The 21,098-nt window shown below is 47.9% G+C and overlaps 2 protein-coding genes across 6 annotated transcripts; both read left to right on the forward strand.

Annotated features, from left to right (window-relative positions):
- The first annotated feature begins 5,226 nt into the window (after nt 1–5,226).
- Nucleotides 5,227–15,716, forward strand: LOC1276660 (protein anachronism). 2 transcript variants are annotated; one of them, XM_316030.5, is made up of 6 exons: nt 5,227–5,975; nt 11,578–11,805; nt 11,871–11,986; nt 12,073–12,297; nt 13,853–13,925; nt 14,010–15,716. In XM_316030.5, exons 1-6 carry the CDS (start codon nt 5,656–5,658, stop codon nt 14,479–14,481), a joined length of 1,434 nt encoding a protein of 477 aa, XP_316030.5. In that variant the 5' UTR covers nt 5,227–5,655; the 3' UTR covers nt 14,482–15,716. The 2 variants fall into 2 exon arrangements, with proteins under 2 accessions (XP_316030.5, XP_061501888.1); XM_061645904.1 differs by having other exon boundaries at nt 13,856–13,925.
- A 669-nt stretch (nt 15,717–16,385) lies between these two features.
- On the forward strand, nt 16,386–20,666 carry LOC1276661 (solute carrier family 28 member 3). 4 transcript variants are annotated; one of them, XM_061649172.1, is made up of 8 exons: nt 16,386–16,544; nt 17,555–17,797; nt 17,881–17,937; nt 18,193–18,424; nt 18,523–18,700; nt 19,046–19,825; nt 19,902–20,229; nt 20,297–20,666. In XM_061649172.1, exons 2-8 carry the CDS (start codon nt 17,756–17,758, stop codon nt 20,585–20,587), a joined length of 1,908 nt encoding a protein of 635 aa, XP_061505156.1. In that variant the 5' UTR covers nt 16,386–16,544; nt 17,555–17,755; the 3' UTR covers nt 20,588–20,666. The 4 variants fall into 4 exon arrangements, with proteins under 4 accessions (XP_061505156.1, XP_061505158.1, XP_061505157.1 ...); XM_061649174.1 differs by having other exon boundaries at nt 18,217–18,424; XM_061649173.1 differs by lacking the exon at nt 16,386–16,544 and adding an exon at nt 16,593–17,278.
- The last annotated feature ends 432 nt before the right edge of the window (nt 20,667–21,098 follow it).

The following is a 21,098-nucleotide window of genomic DNA, read 5'->3' on the forward strand; positions in this document are numbered from 1 at the left end:
TTACCGGGGCATCAAGTTCAACAATTACGGCGCGTAGTTGGTGGCGCGTAGCAGTGCTTGCAACAACACCCAGGAACCAAAGCTCACCTTGCCGAACCGGAACAGTGTGTCTGGACGCGTGCCTCAACATCCACGTTGTACGGTGGCACGGACCGCAAGTTGGCGCTCCAACAGCAACATTGTAAAGCACCGGCCTCACCAGCAAAGATGTAATAGGACTCGGTACACTATCCGATAGCTCTGGCCTGTAACCTGTAGTGCCAATTGCCAGTTTCCTCCGTGCTCCGTCCCTCTTCAGAATAGAACTGATCGCTGACATTTAATCCAATCAACGTGACGCGGATCTTCCATGCTTCTACGCCGAAACTGCACCGTGCTCCGGGCCGACGGATGTGTTTACATTGATCAAGACGTGCATGTCAAAGCTATTAATTGTGCGTTCGGGACCGGACGCCGGGTCACGGTTGGAGTTAGATGTAATGGAGGCGCTCGGTACTCCGTACGTTTGGTGGTCACCTTCCCTGGTCGCTCTGCCCTGTACCGTACCCCCAGACATAGTAGGGCGATTGTGGAGGAACGCAAGACATGCTTGGCTAGTTCATTCATTTCATCCAGTCGCTCGTACCGACACAGGTACAGACACGCAGGACAACACGAGGTGCCGTCTGTGAATAGAAATTGCTTTTGTCCCTCCCTCGCCTCACGCTAATAGAGCACGAAATTACACCAAATCACAGGCGAGGGATAAACACGGGCAGTCTGCGAGAGGAGCAGAGCTGGCGGACGGAACACAACCGTCTGTCCTAAGACGCAGCTGGAAACGATGAAATCCCTGCAGTCTGGAAAGGCCTAGGTCGTTAGATATCAAGCAAGACGCACAGACGCAACAATCCTCCCCGGTCCGATGCCGATGGCCTATGATGGGTCGTCCCAAAGTGTCTGACATGCGGGGCGGGGGAGAAGGGAGTATTCAAAGGGGGGCTGGCGGCGACGCGTGATAACTATGCAAATCGAGTGGCCAATTTCTATTAGTTCACTTCTCTAGTAGGCAGTGTCAGTGAACTTGTTGAACCGGGGCGAGTTCATTGCTATCAACTTATTTTGACTGACGATTTTATTTTGCCCGTGGTTGTTACTTTCTTTTTTGGTTGGTTGGTGTGTTGGTTGTTTGTCTGTCTGTTTTGGACATCACAAGAAAGGGAGACGTACCTTTCCTTGGAAGGAATTCGATGTTATGAGAAGCATTACAATCGGAAAATGTGGTTTATATTTTTTTCTGCTAGTTTGTTTGACTCCTTGAACAATCTAATCTCTTATGACTTGACTGGAGTATCATTAATTGCAGCAAAATTTAAGACACATTTTGAAAAAATAAATTCTATCTTATTCTATCTCCATTAACATCAAGAATACATCAATAATATTGTCCAAGAAAACGTACCTAAAAAAGTATCTTTTTCTTTGCAATTCTCAGTAAATATTAAATTTACCATCTCCTATGAGCTGCCGCATTTGCCTGCCGGGGAAGCGATTGTTTAATAGAAAAATATGCGCGGTCACTGCCACTTGCAGCATACGGCACAACCAATTAGATCGGTTATGCTATGTCGCCGTATCCATACCGTATCCACCATCTATACCACCACCACCGCTACGGGCTAGGTCAGGCAAACATCATCCCATCACCATTCTCCCTAGAAACGTCGCTAGAAAGGCGACAACTTGGCCGAAGAACGTAGAGTGATGGCGTGGAGGTGTGAAACTTCTATACCGCGCGGGGATCGCTAGAGACAAATGCCGTTGTCTAGCGTCAAGCGAGCGCAGACACCGACTCCCACCGAGACGCTGGGTGCTGCCAATTTGGAATTGTGTAGTCGTGTAGCTCCCCTTGCTTAAGTATGTGATCCTCGGCACTTCGCTTCGCACAGACACAGAACCCCCTTTTCGGAATCACGGTAACCTTGAAAAGGAGTGTGACTAGTCGCTGGATCGTTCTGCCGGACTGAGCCAATGCACAATGCGATCACACACGTCCCTACGGCGAGACGCGTCCGAGACGCGATCGCTTGCCTAGGTCTAGGCGGCCGCATGCTAGACAAAGCCCTGGAGTGTGTCGCAGACGCAGACGCATAATAGTGTGCCTAGACGACAAACGGTCTCTCGCCAAGAAGGAAGGGTCAGTAAATCTTGTCTATTTGATTGCTGCTACGCTAGACCCGTCCCGTTCGGGCGGGTGGGGCCATATTTTGACGGGAACGATCGCCATACGCCGGCACGATCAACGGCTGGAGGGCTGCTTGTTGGGGAAGGAAGAAAAAGGTTGGCGCATTCTTGCTACGCATGATTTTGCTACGACGGTGGGAATTTACGTACGGGAACTAGCGTGCGTGCGTAACGACTTCGGCCAGCGAGACTGACAGACGCGAGGATATCTTACTCTATCTGTACCATTCCCGTTGGCAGATGATTAGCCAAATCAACGTGTGACTTTGGGTTGGGTTTCGTTCGAGCTTTCGGGCATCTTGTGCCTGAATGAATTGTGCGTAACTTTGCACGGGATATTGGCAATTTCGGAACATTCGTGGTGGTTTTCGGCGGTGCGTTAAGTGTGGCTTCCGGCATGCGTGCCGTGCGTGTCAACAACGGTGCGTGATTGGTGCGCCCAGGTCAATTGAAATCGTTACCACAGCATCCGACGCTAGACCAAAAGAAGAAGAAAAAAAAAGAGACAGAACAAACGGAAAACATACATTGTAATCCACTAATCGGCCAGCAGTGGGACCGGCCCCACTCCAGCAGAATCGCCAATTGGTTGCGACTAATGATGAAATATTTGCTGTTTCCTGTTGTTGTGCGCGAGCTTTTTCTTCTTCTTATTTTTTCGCTATTGTTATTGTAGCCGGCGGCGGCTACAAATGTGTTCGCAAATGACTTATCATTTGCTCCTAGACAGACACCTAAGCATAATCGAGGATGACGCCCGCTCGCCACTCCCCGTCCGTCTCGCGGTTGTGAGTTGTTTGTCTAGGAAAGCAAGTGGTCGCTAAATATTTTGCAGCCGAATTAGGATTGTAAAGTGGCCCCCCTTCACCCCCGTTCTCACGGCAGGGGCAGGGGCACAAGACTGATGAACTCATGCAAAGCATTCGTCCCCGAAACGGTGCAGACTTGATGTTTATTCCAGCGTCGAATTTATACATTCCCATCCGAACTGGGCGAAAGGATTGTAACTGCTTCGCCGAAACTCTTCCTCGTCTGGGTTTCGTCTGGCTGCGCTTGTCACGTGTCACGTATCGCCACATTCTACCGAACGAGGCCGTCCGGGGGGTTCATACATTCGATGTAAAAAGGGACGACAGTGCAGCAACTCAAACAGTGGTAGAATAATTTCAGGAAGTTGTGTACTTTGTAAGCGCATTTTCTGAAAATGTCTTGGTTTTGGGGTAATTTTGATAATGCAGCTTTCGATTGGCCCAAATGATTGGCTGGCCGTTAACGCCTCCACCGAATGTGAAACCGACGCCGTACACGCCCTCAAACTTGTTTTACTTGCAACATGACTGAATTACAGTAGGTGCTTTATGTTTAAGGCTAGAGAGATGTAATTAAACTGATGCTCTCAGAAGGTCTAATGGTATGCATGCAAGTTTCTGTAAGGACCGCATATAGTTAGAAGCTCAAGTGAACCATTACACCAAACCAAAGGCCCACGAAGCTCCTATATATGGGGATATGGAAGCATTTTGGGAGAATTTATTTATTTAAAATACTTAAAATATGTTTCAAATATTACAAGAAAATGTATGTTGATGCTCTGACTAGTGTTACTTCCGATTATTCCAAGTATCGAATGTATTAGCTCTGATAGAATATAGTTCCGAAAATATGCTTATATTACATATAAATATTACATCCTACCTTTTAAATCATTTAGTTTGTTTACACCAAAAGAAATTAGTGTTAGACATCATATCTCTAAATGAAAAGAAATTAGTGTTAGATATCATATCTCTGTCTTAAGTAATGCGGCAAAGCCGTCCCTACTGAATAAAAAAAAAATCATATCTCTGTCGATTAGGGTTTGGTCTGGGATCATTCGAGGTTTGAACCCTTGTCGGGCGTACTCTCTGTTTGATGAGTGTATTTGCATTAGTAAATAAAGATCTCAGCGGGTTTAAATTTGGATTAAAATCAGTTTCCAAATATAGCATAGCATATTCTAGCAGTTCTCAAAAGAAAATTTGTGTAAGGCATAAAGACGTAATTCAAAAATAAGACCTTTAACAGCATACATCGGATAGAAACAAGAATATCTCACATTCAGACATCTGGAAAATGAACAACATAAGTTGTTTAAAAAATGAATAAATATAGCAATAATAAGCATATTAAATTATTAAGAATTGGAAAATTCGATCAACGTACCCACAAAATCTTAAGAACGATCTCCTCCGCACCAACTGCCACATGCAGCACTGTGCTGCTCGGTTTTGAAAATTGGTTTTCTCTCCAACTACCACGTGCACGCTAACAACCCGGCGATGGACGATGGACGGGGGCCGGCAGACGAGATGGGCATAAAAAGCCGAGATTTTCCTTCTACCAGCTGCCTCGATGGAGCTCGATTCTACATCCCGTCCCATTTGCACCGACAGCTTTGCCCGGCCCAATCTCGCTGTGGATCTCGCTCTTCCCTTTTGGGGCCCGAGACCGGCACTTCGTCCGGCTTCGGTCGGCTTTTCTCCCGCTCCTGCTTACGCTCGCAGCACCAGTTTTCCCTATCGCCCGTGCTCGATCGCACCGCCGACCCGGCGGTTCGATTTTCCCGCTGCCCGAGCTTCGCACCCGAGACTTCTTGCGCCCCCCCCCCCCCCCCCCCACGCCCAAGCGATACCGGTACGTTCTTGGCAGGCAGTGGCATTTGCATGCTGGCGGGGTTTCGTTCCATTTTTCTTCCGCTCGCGCCCCGAAGATTGCTCCGCTGTCCCGGCACCCTCGATTTCCCTCCTGCACCCAGTACGCGCGCTTTCACACTCACTCGCGACGGGCGTTCGCTCGCTTGCTCGCTCGCACTCGCGGCTGCCCGTCTGTGCTGGCGTTCGGCTCAACGCGAGCCCTCGCACGCACGCCGGCGGCCGCGTTTCGGACCCGGCGACGCTCGTTCGCATCGGCATCGGCTTCGGGGCGAAGCGGTTGCCCGGTTTACCGTATAAATAAAATACCTCCTTTGGCAAGGAATCATTTGATCTTGACGAGCGCAAGTGTCCAGTTCAGCGCGATAGAGCCAACGACGCGAAGCGAACACTTTCAACACTGTTTGCTGGAAGCTGATTTTTGTACTATTTCTTTGGTTTGGTTTTTTTTGAACATTTTTTGCGAAAATTTTTGCTTTTTACTTAGTGGCTAACAGTGGTAAAAAAGCACAATAAATAGATATTGTTCAGGACTATTCAGTGAAACGGGAAGTAGTAAGTGTCACTCCAACAGACGATCGCAAATGATCGTAAACCGATCATATTATCCGCAAGGAGCGCAATCGAACAGAACAGGTTAGGAAAGGCGAGTTCAAATTGAAGTTTAAATAATCAGTTGCAAAAGACAATAAAAACAAAAATATAGTGAAATTGAGTGAGTGTGCCATCCATCCACGGCGCGATGAAGACGGTCGTACCCTTGGGCCTGGTGGTGCTGCTAGGCTTGCTGCAGGCGCAGCCGACGCACAGTGCACCGTTCAATCTGCGCGACCCGGTCGAGGAGGGCCTGGCCATGGCGGAGTCGAAGATGATCGATTTCGAAAACCTGACCGAAAGCGAACGGCTCTCGTTCCTGCGGGAGAACATCAACATAACCGCGCTCAAGATACAGCAGCGGGTGCTGCGGGAGAAGCAGAACCTGAACCGGACGAGCGGACCGCTGGCCATCACCCAGAGCACCACCGATCGGAACGTTTCGGATCGCGTGAAAACGCGAAAAGAGTGAGTATTTGCCAAGTCTATTTGTTTGGTTATTTGTAGCAGCAGTTGAGTAGGAAAGTACCTTGATCAGTCGGGCACCAGGAACAATGTTGGAAATTTCCGCCGCGAGCAAAGGTGCGATATTAGCCAGAGAGACGGTTTTGCCGTGACAGATATAATTAAAAAGTGCAACATTAGTTAAGAGCACATTTTCACCTATTAATAGGTCGACATGCTTTTTTGTTCGCCGATTTGTAACAATTCCCGTCATCGGGTTTTGTTTCGTCGTTTTTTCACCTCCCAAAGGAGGAGGAACTGCCCCGGTGGTTCGATGAAAGCAGATGCGAGTTGGGCGGGTGGCGAAAATTGCAACCAACGTGAATGATGTGTTGTTTTAATATCAAGCACCTCCTTTAGTGCTGATTAGGGGTTACTTGAGAGAGAGAGAGAATTTTTTTTTTCAATTTCAAATGAGATTTGAAGTTTCTCAAAGTAGTTTTTAGTTAAAAAAAAGTATACATAAACAAGCTGGAATATCATTTAAAATACATCAACCAACAGCTTTCTCGAATACATTATAATTTTGTGTTTATATAATAATGCTCTACAATATTTCTAGTCTTGGAATAATTGCATACTACGATTTTCCTTCATTTTGTCAAGTTAATTTGCGTAACATTTTAAGGAATATGATAAAAATGATCATTTACAGAGATATATTATATGGAAAGTGATACTTAGCGATGGAAACTATTGAATTAACTTCTGTTCAGTTAATAAATTGTATTATTTCAAAATGTTCTTAACACATAATGCTTTCTAAATATTTTCACTAGCTAAGTATCGCGATATCGCATTCAACATAGGAAAATAATATGAGTAATTTTCATATAAAAAGGATGTTTTAAGACACAACATCATTTTTTGTGGATGTTTTGGGGAAAAACAAGACATTTTTCATGTTTTAATGGCCCTAAATATTCAGTAAGAAGGCAAATAGCCTGATGTCTGATTTTACAATCAACTTAGGTTGTAAAAGTGTACAATGTACTCCAAAAAACGGTTTATTTGAAACATCGAGAATTTCTGAGAGTCTTGAATAATGTTTAGGCTAAAAAATCTAACACTAAATTTTCTTCTTTCTACGGTGCCACCTCTATTTCGCACCCTGACCATTCTTACCATAACTTCTCATTCCGGCATATTTAATAAACCGAAGAATGTAAGTGTGTGTGAGGGTATGAGTGAGGGTCGCGCAAAGAAATTGTTTGATTATTGTTGTTTCTCTTCCCGTCACCGTCATCGTCAGGAGATAAATCACTGCAAAGGAAGCGAATGTAACACCTTTGGGCCAACCTCGTGTATGATAAAACGGTTGCAGTTGCTTTCTTTTTGCTTTGCCGTTTTGGTTGCGTTTTTCGAGCTGATTTATGAGCAGTTGAGGCCACACACTGGTCGACAGCGCGCTTTCCTTGCACTGCATTCTCGCTGTCTCCTTCGGCTCTCAATCGTCGTCGCTAGATGTAGGTTATACATTTGTTAGAAATGTGACTGGTTAATTCGAGCTTGTTTTCTATTTTTTTCTCCACCTCTTTCGATTCTTTCTAATTGTCATCGCCATCATCGTCTCGTGTCTTTACTGCCAAGCACTGCCAAGAATGGGCTAACGGCTTACAGCTGTTTCTAGATTGCCACACGCGCTCGCTGTTAAACGGTTGCCAAAAATGGAAACTTTCCCAACGGGTGGGGGGATGTTAAATGTACATTCCAACACGGGCATTCAATGTCGAGTACGGGTAGTAAATGTGCAGGAAAAAGGGGGAAACCCATTTCTTCCGGCGGCTGTAGCAGTGTTCCGCGGCTGAAAGCGACCAGGCGACCCCTTCCGTCAATCATCTACGTCAGGACACGGTCGATCATTAATATCCGCCACACGAGTTTGGTGACGGTACTGTACACACATACACACCCTAAAACGTTAACTCAGCTGAATTCACAGCTGATGCGGGGGCAGTAGGTAATATTCTTAGAAACGCAACACGGAGAAAACGCTGTTTCTCACGGCAACAGCCCGCAGAATGCCTTTTCACCGGTCCTCCCTCCTTTCACCGGCAGTGTCTGGTTTTGTGAAACATCAACGCGTGAAAGCGAGCAATTTCTACGAAAACGACACGAAACATGCGTGCAAAGTTGGTGTAATTTGCTCCCGCCCGTGTCTCTTTTTGTTCGCACCGGGCAGACAGAGCGGCGCACGTGGCAACTCGCAAGCGGATGAGTGATGAGTGGTACGCACCCACGCCACCAATGGCGACCGGACGACACCGTGTCTTCTTCGGGCCGGCGGGGAAAGGCATGGTAGTGCCAAGGCCCCGCACAACCATTGACGTCGGTTCGGGTCGAGTGGTTTTTAGCTCGCAGGCGAACCAGGGGAAGGTCCAGCATCGCGCAATGTAAAGTGCATTTTGCGCTGCTGCAGTTCGGCGCGTGAGATCTGGTTGCCTTGTCCGTTTCTTTGGTATGCAGATTTTTATTCGACGATTCGATGCGCTTTCCATCAAGTGCCATCGCACTTGGCAACCGGTCAAGTACTGATACTGACCCATAAAAAGTTCATTGATGCCACGGGTCATTAGCATGTCTCCCTCCCTCCCGCCGGTGGGGCTACTTGAGAAATGGGTGTTCTGCTTCTGCTGCTTCGTCCTGATAGTATAGTGCCTGGCTTTTCTTGAACTGTTTTCAAGCGAGATTAAACGACATCTAACCTACGCCCGTGTGTTCCCTAGTTCTAGCCACAGGGGTGGGAAAATATTGTTCATCTTGGTCTTGGTTCTTCTGCCGTGTTCGGACTCCACCACCCCAAGGGGTCGAACGCATTCCATCCGTCTGGTATGTGACAGTTCAGATGCATTGGAGCATTAAAAAAGAAACACGCTATAACGACCCCGACCTTGGGGAACGAACGCTCCGGAGTTCCATTCGAATGCGCTGCTAATGAAGAGAGCGAATGCGACATCTGTCAAGTGTCTGAAATCAGTGTCGAACTGCCGGCAAGTCTGGTCTCGGTCGAACCCAGGCACCGGGCAAGTAGCAGACTGCATTCCGAGGAAAAAAAACACGGTTGCGCTTGTTGATTGCGCTCTCCAGGCGTCTCCAACGACATCTTCTCCTCGCTCCAAGAGCGCATCTTGCATAATAGCAGCAACGACAGACGAGGCCCCCGGATGATGATGACTCAATGACGGCACTTACCTCAGACCCCACAGGCTCCCTACACTAAATAGCTTTCAGCACACACACACACACACACACACGTATCCCCGACTGGATGCGTTCGGAAGAGTGTCTGTGTTTTTTTATTCTGTACATTTTTTTCTATTCCAACCAAACTGTTTGTGTAGCGAAGTGCACACAGTTAGGAGGATGCTGGAGGAACTGACAAAAAATGGAGCTCTTTTCACAGGGATTGAATAGAACGGGAAAACACTGATGAACACTGCATCTGTCGCCGTCATACGAGATGCGCTCGGGAGTGCGACGCATCTTTCTGACCGGTTGGCCTTGCTACTCGTATCCTATTTGACTGCTAGGGAGCTGCTGGGGAAGCATATTTTCTCGCATGCCTTGAGAAGGGGCTGAGACGCGGAACGTCATTTAGTCGCATCTAGCGAAAATATGGAAAATATGCCGCCGTCTGGATTGGAACCCGTGGTTGCTTTTTCAAGGTTACCGAGGTGCAGATGCTTGGGATTGGGAGAGAGCGAGCGAGCACGAAACCTTCCCCGAATGTGCAAATCTGGGTCTTCGTGTGAACGGTGTAGGTTTGCCAGTGCATCCAGATGCTGCTGCATTTCGCTTAGATATAGTATACATTTTTCCACATACTTTTTCGTGAGAAATATCCCAATACAACATGATCTAAAGGAATGTATTCATTATTGATGACATATTGGATCTCTTGGGCGTACATACGCATCATAAAAGTAAACTCTAACTGATTAGGAGCACCTGATATGAACCATAACACATCCCCTTAGTATCCTTGTACACTTAAGATGACTAAACGATATATCTAGTGCATTTGATTTCAAGCTGAAGGTGTTCAACATCAATAACAACTGATCTTAAAAGGTTTCATGGAATTGAATATTGGATCCACTTAACAAAAACGATGATCTAGTGTAATCTAATCGATCTATTTTTAAATACACGGAGTAATGAACAGCTCCTATGCAAAAGAAGTAGCTGAAAGCTATTGAGAACAAACCCAATCACAGCAATACAAGCTCCTAATTAAAAAGTGGTGAGCTTTGCAACGTTCTCTGGCTGGCTTGTGCAACTCTAGCCCAGTTGTGGGCCCAGAATAAAACCCCAAAGCTAAGCGGAACGGTGGCGGGCAAAGCGGTGCAGCCCAAACAGGCTTGCAAATATAGTTGCAATAAACAGAAAATCACAGTAAGAAAGCGAACGAGCAAAAGAGAGAGAGATGAAAAATAATACAGCCACTGCACAACATAAACACACACACTATCCGTCTAGACAGCCGGCAGACAGCAGACAGGTCCCGCCGCTTCGCCGGTTTCAACGCACTGCCCGCGGTCAGGCGGATTTATTTCGCGGTCTCTGATCGTGTGTGAGCATCGACTACGCGAAGGTGAATGCAAAATGCACCGACTGCATTGCAGCAGGGGAGTTTGGGTGGGGGAGAAACAGGGTTTGCAATAGTTTAAAGAGCGGCTCGGGCTCTCACACGCGCGGCATGATTGGCGGCCCCGGCTTCCCGTTTCGTGTTCGCGCATTCGCTCGCCAATCCGCATGGCAAGGAGCAGCAGCATCCCATCATTTGGTGACATTGTATGTCGCTCCTACTACTTGTGGCAACTATCCATCGCTCCCAAAGCCTCCCCCGGGCCAGACAGAAACGGCCCGGAGAGAGGAAAGATGCCGCACAAAGCATAAGTAGCATTGAGAAGTGCTTTGAAGTTGGATGCGAGCGTGGGCAAAAAGATAGTTTGCCAGTAGTGAGTGGCCTGGCCGGGTGGAGGATAGTTTACGCCCCTCGTAGAGGGAAGGAGAGGACGTGTCTGTGTGTCTTGCGTCTTTAACGTCTTCATCATTCGCACGTCGGGCCGGGTCGTCGGCATTCCGGCTTCCGCACGCCGGGCAGGCATTTTTCCCTCCGCATCGGAATGCAACCGCGCGTCACGCTCGATGCAGATTGTGTCGCGCGCGTGTTTTGCTTTGCTTGCTCGCTCCCCTTCCCGTCCATCCGGACAGGGTGGGTGTTGGTGTAATGTTGTGGGCCGGAAGGGGGTGGATTGAAGCAAGACGCAACGACTAGCCGTCTAGCCGCTGTCTGTGCTAGCCGCAGCAGGCACGACGGGGCAGGGCAATTATAATAATAAATCTGCAAACGTTTTCACAAACGTGAATGAGAACGTGCTGTTGGTGAAACCGTGGGACATAGTGTGGTGGGAATAGCAGGACAGAGACACACGCTTGCGATGTCGATTTTGTCGCTCAAGATGAATGAAGAGGTCGCGGTGATGCCACAAGTGAAGCATATAATTTTATTAAAACTTCCCATTTTTTTTTTGGGTTTTCTTCTTTCTCCTATATCAACCAGATACGCCGAACACATCATCGGTAACATCAAGCACAACATCGAGACGAACCTGATGCGCAACGACACCGGGCATATGGGGGCGGCGACGCACGAGATGGCCTTTTCCGCCGTGTGCGACATGCCGAAAAACACCAACGCGAGCCAGTGGAACAGCGACAACACCTGGAATCTGTACTTCCGTCTGCCTCACAATAAGCAGTATAATTCTGTCAGCTCGGCTGTACTAAGGTAGGTGTGAGGGACAAACCGGGTTGAGCTCATGCCTAAGCAACCAACCTGCCTTCCTTTCACAGACTTTACATGCACGGTGCCAACTCGACTGGTTCGCGCGAGTCGGACAACTGCAAGAACCCGTCGGAACAGATGATTCGCATTACGACCTCGGTCTACTTCCGCAAGAACCGCAAAGGTAAGGGATAAGGCACAAGATTACACAAGATCTAGAGGGAGGTTTTGTACTGAAAGGCGGTATCTTTTTATCCACAATAAAAACAGATAATGCCGGCCAGGAGCGCAAGAAGATCTGCAGCTGCATCACGATCACCCGATCGTACCGGGGCTGGATCACGTTGGACACGCTGCTCGCGGTGAAGGCGTGGGACAAACCGAACCGCAACCTGCTCATCGCGATCGACGTCGAGGATCAGGACGATCGACCGATGCGGGCGGCCGATTTCTTCCGGCCGGCCGACTGCACGGAGGCAAGTAAACAACACAACGGTAAGTGTGCTTTTGCTTGGCTTTACGCTTTACTACCATTGAAACGAATATCTAAGGAAATTCCTTTCTCCAAAAAAATTTGAACTCATCCGTAACGACGCCAACGAGTGGACTCCATAGCGAGTTCCGAAGCATTCAGGATGCTTGTGTCGTTGTAAACAACCTCAGCGCCACTCAGCGGCTCAGGCCTCAAAAAAGCCGACCCGACACCATGTGCTGCACATTCTTGCCGCGCGTACTATTCCCACGTTTTTGTTTACGCGCGTACCTTGCGTATCCGCCGTCAGGTACAGGCCCGGACCAACGGTCGGGCGCAACCAATCAAACGGCACGACCATGCCGCGACACGGCGGTGTCGCATAACGGCTTACGCAGGCAGGAACACTACGCCATTGCGATGCGCCCGTTGCAGGTGCAGCGGTTCGGGGCATTCTTGGCCCCCGGGAAGGGAGGCTCGAACCTCATTCATTCATGAGGGTGTTGTTGAGGTACAATAACTAAAAAAAAAAAAAAAACAAAAAACAATACAACTTCCTTGCCAATACTGACGCCGACCTGGCAACACCCTTGGGTGGCGCGTGACGGAAGCGCTTAGGTATGGTGTTTTTCCGTTCGTGCCGTCGCCTGGTGCTGTTGGGAGTAGTAAAATTTCCAATTTTGGCCGTGTCCGTGTCCGGTAGCGGCAGAATAGATTGCCTACTTGCTCACCGATTTGTGCGCGAACGGTGAATTTCTTGCAGACGGTACGTCTCGCGTTCGATTCGCAGGTGGGGTGGGGCGTGCTGCTGTGTGGGCAGTTTTGGCCACAATAGTGCCACTGCCCTGACTGGTAAAGCTGAAGGTCAATCGTTTTAATTTCAGTTCTTGCAAACAGCAGTTAAATATTATATTTTAGAACATTTTCTACGCAAACTGATAAAGCGGAAGAATTGCTTAGATCGTTTTTCTTGCGGTATGTATACTGGATCGATGCCCAAGAAACGTTGCTGTGTACAAAAACAGTATTGTTTTTTTTTTAAATATATAATAGGCTACACTCGCACGCCTGTTGCTTTGCCAACTTTGTGTTCAGTGTGTGTGTGGTTTAAATGCTGTTTTAAAAACGGTTCCGTTTGTAAGTTGATTAAGAGCTTTTTACGACCCTTCGCTGCTTCGATGTTGTATGCCATTTTGTTTGATGTGTTGATATGCGTGTGTGCGTGTTTTGTTTCCCTATTTTGCAAACCATTTAATAATGCGAAAATTCTGGCTGTCTTGCATGTTTATGTTTTTTTTTTGCCATGCTTCGCTTGATGAAAACACGCACACACGCTCCAATACCAAACGAGCAGTTGATGATCGCTCGTTGGTAAAAATGGGGGTTTTACATTGCACTCCCTGCTGTTTTGTTTTGCTTGTATGTTTTGGAATGTTTTGTTGTTGAGTGTGCATTACTTGTTGTTGTTACATGATGATGTTTTTCAATTTGTTTTTCTTCTTTTTTTCAATCATTCCCAATGCTTTTAACTAATTTATATGGTCCATTGCTCCATCTCACTCTCTTCCCATTCAACAGCAGCCGTTCTTCCATGGACCTATCTCCGAAGCACATATGCAGGGTCCGCTCATGAAATGGACAATGTGCCACAGTGAGTAATTTTACATATTCTATATCCTCTCCGCACTGTTTACTTACAAAACCTGTGTGCAAACTGCCAACTACCCTTTTCCAGCAACCCGCGACTAGACCTAATGTTCCAGAAGCGCATGCATCACAATCATCGGCCGTACCGCAACAAGCACCACTACAAGGGCTACTACCTGGCGAACGATTCCACCGGCAGCGCGACCGGCAACTCGTACGAGCACGATGGCACCGACTCGAAGTGTCCCCGGTTTGTGGGCGAAGACGCCAGTCAACCAGCCCAGCAAACCCACCACGACCATCAACACCAGGCCACCAAGCACAACGGCCAGCGTCCGAACCCACTGTACTACTTGTTTAAGGAGCTGCATGGTCACCAGCATCAGCAGCAGCAGCACGTCGTCGTACAGCACCCGGTGGTGGTAAGCCGGGCGCAGATGAAGCGACGCCATCTGAACCATCGCGCCCGGGACGCTCCAGTTGCAGGAAGTGACGGCAGTGATGAGAGCCGGTCGGTGTCCTCCGCCTCGGTGCTGTCAAGCGAGGAACGCAACCTATGATGTGGTAGCGCTGGAGCGATGGAGCAATACATCAACAACAATTAGACGTGTAAGAGGAGATTCGGGCATCGGTAACATAATGTTGATGCTCGGTGTACGATTGAGCTAGGGTAGTAGGTACTGGTCCGTACCGTTTCCGTAACATGCGCTTCCTTTCTTTAAGTTCCTTTTTTTATTTCCCCTTGTTCCTGAGCTGAGTTTCTTCGTTTAAGGTATAGGTCGTTTCACGCACCGGAGAGTGTGACTCAGAATGCGACGCCAAACTGTAGAGTTCCTGTGCTTCTTAGTGCTGTACTTAAGTTTGATTGATGTACGTGTAGGTGTATATGCGATGTGCTGAGGGGAGAGTTAAGCCGATACACAGGTAGTTAAGTTAGATGCGCAATCCTGCGTGTGCAAGTTGTGTAATGTGGTATGAGAACACACAGACACACACCGATTCATTCATTCACTTTCAAAATGGTTAAGCTTTATACATAGGCAAGGTAGGTTAAAAGGGACGATAGGGCGATCAGCGATCACGCTGAGAGCTGAACAGTGCGCCACAAAAATCCCACAGCCCGATCGAAACGATCGTAACAGAGGATGCAGAGTATCAGAACAGAACAAAAAACAATGTATGTAAATATTCATTTCTCACGCTCTCCTTGCTGAGATGCCCCGCTTTGTGTCACACTGTGTGTGAGATAACGGTGAGGGAGGATAGGATGGAGCGTGTGTTTGCTACGTTCGCGCTATCATTGTATCTAGACGATATTATTTATTACCGTTTTTGTCACAACATTTGCCTCCCTTTAGAAGGGATGCAGTTTACTTTCGTTCCCTTTTTCTTAAGCTGGGAAGTTTTCCCCTCTATTCCCGTGCTTTTGCTTCGCTTGCTCACACTGAAACGCTAAAGCAACTCTGCTGCGGATGCTGCGCTGAAACCAGATTGTAAATACCTAGGGAAGCGAATATACGTTTACTGTTTCTCGTGTCTGCTGTGCGCAGAATAGTGTAGCTAGTTGTAAGAAGTGAAACATAGCAGTGGTTCTTTTACTCCCCGGTTTGATCGGTACGCACAGACGTCACACAGTTCTGTTTGGTGGTTACTGTTGCTAGCAAAAGGACCGATACAGGAGATGTAAGCCGTACACAAAACGAGCGTTAAATAGTAACAATTAATGTGTAGTGCTGTAATGTAATGTAATTGCTAGTTAAGATATAAACGATATCAATAAAATTGCTTCACGAAATGCACGTGGTGTTCTGGTTCGTTGTACGTTGGCCAGTTTGAAAGATTCGAGCAGTGTTTCGAGCAGTAGCTGCACGATGGGAGCTTGTATTCAAGCTGCTGCCTTGTATGCAAGGCAACTGTTTCGGGTCTTTTGATTTGTTTTTCAAGCATCTTTTCCGTCACATAACTTAATTATTTATTATTACTATAGAGAAATGGTAAAAATAATGGACCCGGAACTTAATCCAAACCAGAAACTGTTATCAAAATACTGCTTCACTTATCCCGCTTCTTATCATGCCCTAGTCGGTCTGCAGTACAATAGCGACCACCCCCCAGGTAGCTTGATAACGCACGATTGAGAGCTTCTCCCCCACCTTCGATGGATTGGCATTTGATAACTGATCCAGCCGAGATATTACAGTGCATTTGTAAGTTCAATTCCATTAAGAAGAGCACTCAAAGATTGCGTTCGCTCCACCAAGACCATCAAGCAAAGGAAACTCCGAACGTCGGTGCGACCCTATCAGCGGACCCGACGGTCTATCTAGCAGGGTAAAGCGAGACGATACTGAAGATAGTACAGCGACCTATCACCATCATCATCCTCCCACCAAGCGAGCCCACCAAGCCGGGCAACACCGGTAGCAGTCGCGGGTGTATCGATGCGATACGCACACCACCCACGGGGCCCGGGTGAGGTGAGATGATAAACGAATATTTGAGGCACCGGCACGATTGATTCGATGGTCATTCGGATCGAAGCAGGTGAACGAAGCAGGTCGGCCTGGCAGGGCGCCTAGTGCACATAGTCGAAGCGTTGCAGCATTCCGCAACCCTCAGTGAGGTGAGTAGGAGTGTGTGTGTGTGTGTGGTGGAACGGTGGAATTGAATTGTGCCTATCGTGGCGTGACGCAAAAACATTTCGGAAAGGGGGTTCGCCGCTTAACCGCCGAGCCAACCTTGCCCAGCCCTGAACGGCAGCAGTGGATGCAGTGCGGTTGTTTACAAGTGTGTTCGATAGCAAAACAAAATACCTCCTGCTCCCGGAAGAGGTGCACAACATCAGCAGCCAGTTGGGAAATGCTTTCAGTGTCTGAGGGGTGGAAAACATACGGAAGAAACCCCATATTACCACGTGACCGCGTACGGGTTCCCAAGCATCTCGTTATGAGTGGACTCGCTCATCATAAGGAGCTGGCGGACGGCCCGTGCCTGTCCGAAGCCCTCGATACATCAATGTCAAATCAGCACCCGTTGGACCGTGATAATGCACATAAGCACACATGAGTGTGTCTCTAGTGATATGGATTGGTTTGAATGGGGCAATGTTTAGTCACGTCCTAGCCTTGGAAGGGCGCCTATCGATATAGTTTTCGGTCGCAACACTAGCCACTATTTGCACGTGAGGCAATTAGTTCGATCACGCGGAGAACAACAGGAGAACAGCATGAATATATTAACACATGGTACTTCCACCACAAGAACCAGTTCCGATAAGCTCCTTCACGAGTGCAGTGTACGAGTGTCGCCTTCGAGTGGAGTTCAGAACTCGCTCGGATGGCAAGAAAAACAAGTTTGGTAAGGTTTAATCCAGAGTGAAAGCCAACGAAAATAGCAAGTAAACGGTTAATTCCGTGCAAATTCTGTGGACAGTGTGATCTTGTTTTTTCCCCCCGGAGTGAGTTCTGTACTGCGAAGTAGACGCCATTTCGCAATGTTGATATCAACCTTAATTTCTAATCGTTCGTCCGGTGTTTAACAATCGATTTTATTGTTTGCCGATAACAATCCGTGCGTCCGGCTGGTATTGCTGATTGTGTAAAGTGGTGTGTTTGTTGGTACATATCGTTCCAGGATTATCACAATTCGTAGTGTTGCCCGCCCTTTTTGACCATGCGATAATAACAGAGCGTTCACAGTGATGATCTTCCAGGCAGTGTTAAGTTGGTTCGAATAAGACAGGTCTTGGACTCAACACCAAAAGCACCCGCGGACTGTGACCCGGGAAAGGATACCAAACGCAAGTCGATCGATCGATCTCACAAGCGTGCAGCAATGAGCGGCATCCAGAATGATGCATTTCTCACGGAGATGGAAGTAAGTGAGAAGATCCCTCAAATGGGAAGCTCGAGATGACCGACTGTATCACACTGTTTGTGCTTAAAATCTTCCCCCCACAGGACGGTACAACAACCCTAACCAAACGCAAATCCAATGGACACATGGCAGTGGTCGAGGTACGTACATAGGTGCTGCTTCCGTGCGACGGTTAGGCGATGTGTGGATCGTAAAGTAATAACGCTTGCCGAGGGTGTCACTAAGATTGCAGATTGCATTGCAGACAGTTATCTACGCCCGAAGGCGTGTGGCAAGTCGGGGAGATTGCTCATTCTTTTCTCTTTCCTCCCCACAACATCATCAACATCCTTCAGCAGCACATTATCTTGAATGACATTCACACCAATTAGTGAACTGTTTCAGTATTTACACAGCCCCGATTCTGCGTTCTTCTGCAGGGTGTGCCGTCGATATCTTACGGAAACGATAGGGCACCAACACTGGCCGGTGGAAGCGAACCTCCATCGGTGGGCGGCAAACTGTACGACAGACTTTCCGGAGCCTACGACCGGCACAAGAAACACCTCCAATTGGGCGTGTACATTTTGCTGAATGTTGTTGTTGTTGTGTTCTTCGGTTTCGCTACCAATTACTACCTCGAGTATGGTACGTTGTATGGTGGAGTGTTTGGTCGTTGAGGCTGAAGTACCTGCGCCGGAAGAATACTGGAGAATACATTCCAATGTCCTCTTATCGTTCGACAGAGCAAACGGAATGTGGTATGCAGTGGTGTGATGGATACGGTATGCTGGTACTGCTGGTTGGTTTCGTCTATTTGGGTCTGCTGTACTACCATGTGGCAAAACCATTGCTGGGGCGACACTTTAAGGAGTTCATGGTACAACCTGTCACAAGAATGGTAGTCCACATCAGTAAACCTTGGTAAGTACCATGGATGGTGCAGTCTTTTTGGTGTGTCATTTGCTGAAGTCACACGACCTAAGAGCATGTCCATCGTGGGTTTAAGCCTCATAGTAGGTTCATTAGAAGGTCCAAAGACTAGCTTAAACTAACTACAAAGGTCATTGCGCAAACGTGCAACACGATGATAATGAAGTGGATAAATTACTCATAATAACATTTCTGGCATTTGGCTACCTAAATTGTTTAGTTAGTATCAGTGAGATGGTTGTTGAAATGGAATCCCTGACTTTGTTTAGAAAGCCTTAGAGAGACTTAAATGTATATCCAAAAATACTTCATTTTAATGCTTCTCTCTTGTTTCAGGTATATACGCCTTGGTGCCGTCGCATTAGTGCTGGCCGGTTTCGCCCTATTCGTGTACTTCGAAACGCGTGACCAAACCGAACGGCTTATGTCCCTCACCGGAATGGCGTTCCTGCTCGCCGTCTCCTTCCTAATATCCAAACACCCAACCCGAATAAACTACCGTACCGTCGTGCTCGGTGCCATCTTCCAGTTCCTGCTCGGGCTGTTCTGCATCCGCTGGGATGTAGGTCGTAGCATCTTTTCCTGCGTCGGCGATAAGGTTGCCACGTTCCTGAACTACACCCGTGCCGGTGCCGCGTTCGTGTACGGTATGGTGCTGGTCGGGGACGGCGAGAACGAGTACGCCATCTTTGCGTTCTCCGTCCTGTCTGTGATATACTTCTTCAGCTTCTTCATCTCCATCCTGTACTATCTGGGCGCGATGCAGTGGGTCGTGCTGAAGCTGGGCTGGATTCTGCAGTCAATCCTCGGCACAACCGTGTGTGAAAGTGTGATCGCAGCGGCTAACATTTTTCTCGGTATGAGCGAATCGCCGCTACTGATACGACCGTACCTGAAAGATCTCACCCCTTCGGAGATACACTCGATCATGACGTCGGGGTATGCGACAGTGTCCGGGACAGTGCTGGCAGCGTACATCTCGTTCGGTGCCAATCCGGCTCACCTTATCACGGCCAGCGTGATGGCGGCACCGGGTGCACTTTGCTTCGCGAAGATGATTTACCCAGAGACGGAGGAGAGCAAGACGCGATCGGATAACATACAGATGGAGGAGTCGTGAGTGTTTTGGTCAATCATGTGTCAATCAAAGATAAATTTAACAAAAATAAAAAAAACATTCTTCTCTTTCTAGTACTGACTCCTCCATGTTGGATGCGGCCAGCAATGGGGCCAGTGCGGCGACACCGCTCGTCCTGGGCATCATTGCCAATCTGATCGCGTTCGTGTCGTTCATTGCCTTCCTGAACGGGGTACTGTCCTGGTTTGGGTGGCGCGTCGGCTGGGAGGACGTATCGCTGGAGAGCATCTTCGGTGCCGTCTTCCGACCGCTCGCCTTCGTGATGGGCGTCCCGTGGGATGACAGCTACTACGTCGGCAAGGTGATCGGCATCAAGATGATCGTGAACGAGTTTGTCGCGTTCGAGCGGCTCGGCGAGTTCATCACGGAGCAGGTGATATCGGTAAGTGTTAGTGGTTGAAGAAGTTTAAAATAAGTGCAGCAAAATGATTCTATCTATCTCCTTGCAGCCAAGATCAGCGGCTATTGCAACGTATGCTGTGTGCGGATTTGCTAACCCGAGCTCGATGGGCATCATGATCGGTACGCTCAGTGCCATGACGCCGGACAAGCGCGGCGTCATTACCTCGGTCGCGTTCCGGGCGTTCATGGCGGGATCGATCGTGTGCTTCATGACGGCCAGCATCGGCGGGCTGCTGATGGATGATGCGATTTTTAACGGGTTTGGCAGGATGGGGCCGATCGAACAGTCGATCGCCTTGGTGAACGGTACGCTCGGTGTGCCAACATTAACTCAGTAGCATTTGTTAGGTTAAAGAGATGTAAAACAAGTGTCATTAATAAACCAAACGTAATAGTTTCATTTGTCAGTATTAAAAACACAGTTGTTTTTTGAGTTGAATTGCAAACCCGTAACGAACATTTGCTTTCTTCAGTTGGCACGACTATGCAAGTTCTCTACAAACATATGCTTTTAAGGTACAGGACAGGTTTGAGAATCATTGTAGACATGGGTTCGGGATCAATTCCGGGGATGGTATGGTTTCAGTATCAGTTACAGAACCGGCATGAGTTGGGGTTTAGTTCCAGAAGGTTAGGTATGTAGTCATGAGCAGTTTCAAGGCCGAAATGAGTTGAAGATATGTTCCAGGGTCGGTATGAACTTGGGATCAGTTCATGGGCCAGTATGGGTTTGAGATCTATTCCAGGATCGGTATAGATTCAGTAATTCTTCCAGGAACGATGGGGGTTCATTTTTAATTCGACAACCGTAATGGGTAATTCGTAATTTCGAGGAATTCGACAACCGTA

Source organism: Anopheles gambiae, chromosome 2, assembly GCF_943734735.2.
Source record: "Anopheles gambiae chromosome 2, idAnoGambNW_F1_1, whole genome shotgun sequence".
Taxonomy (NCBI): Eukaryota; Metazoa; Arthropoda; class Insecta; order Diptera; family Culicidae; genus Anopheles; species Anopheles gambiae.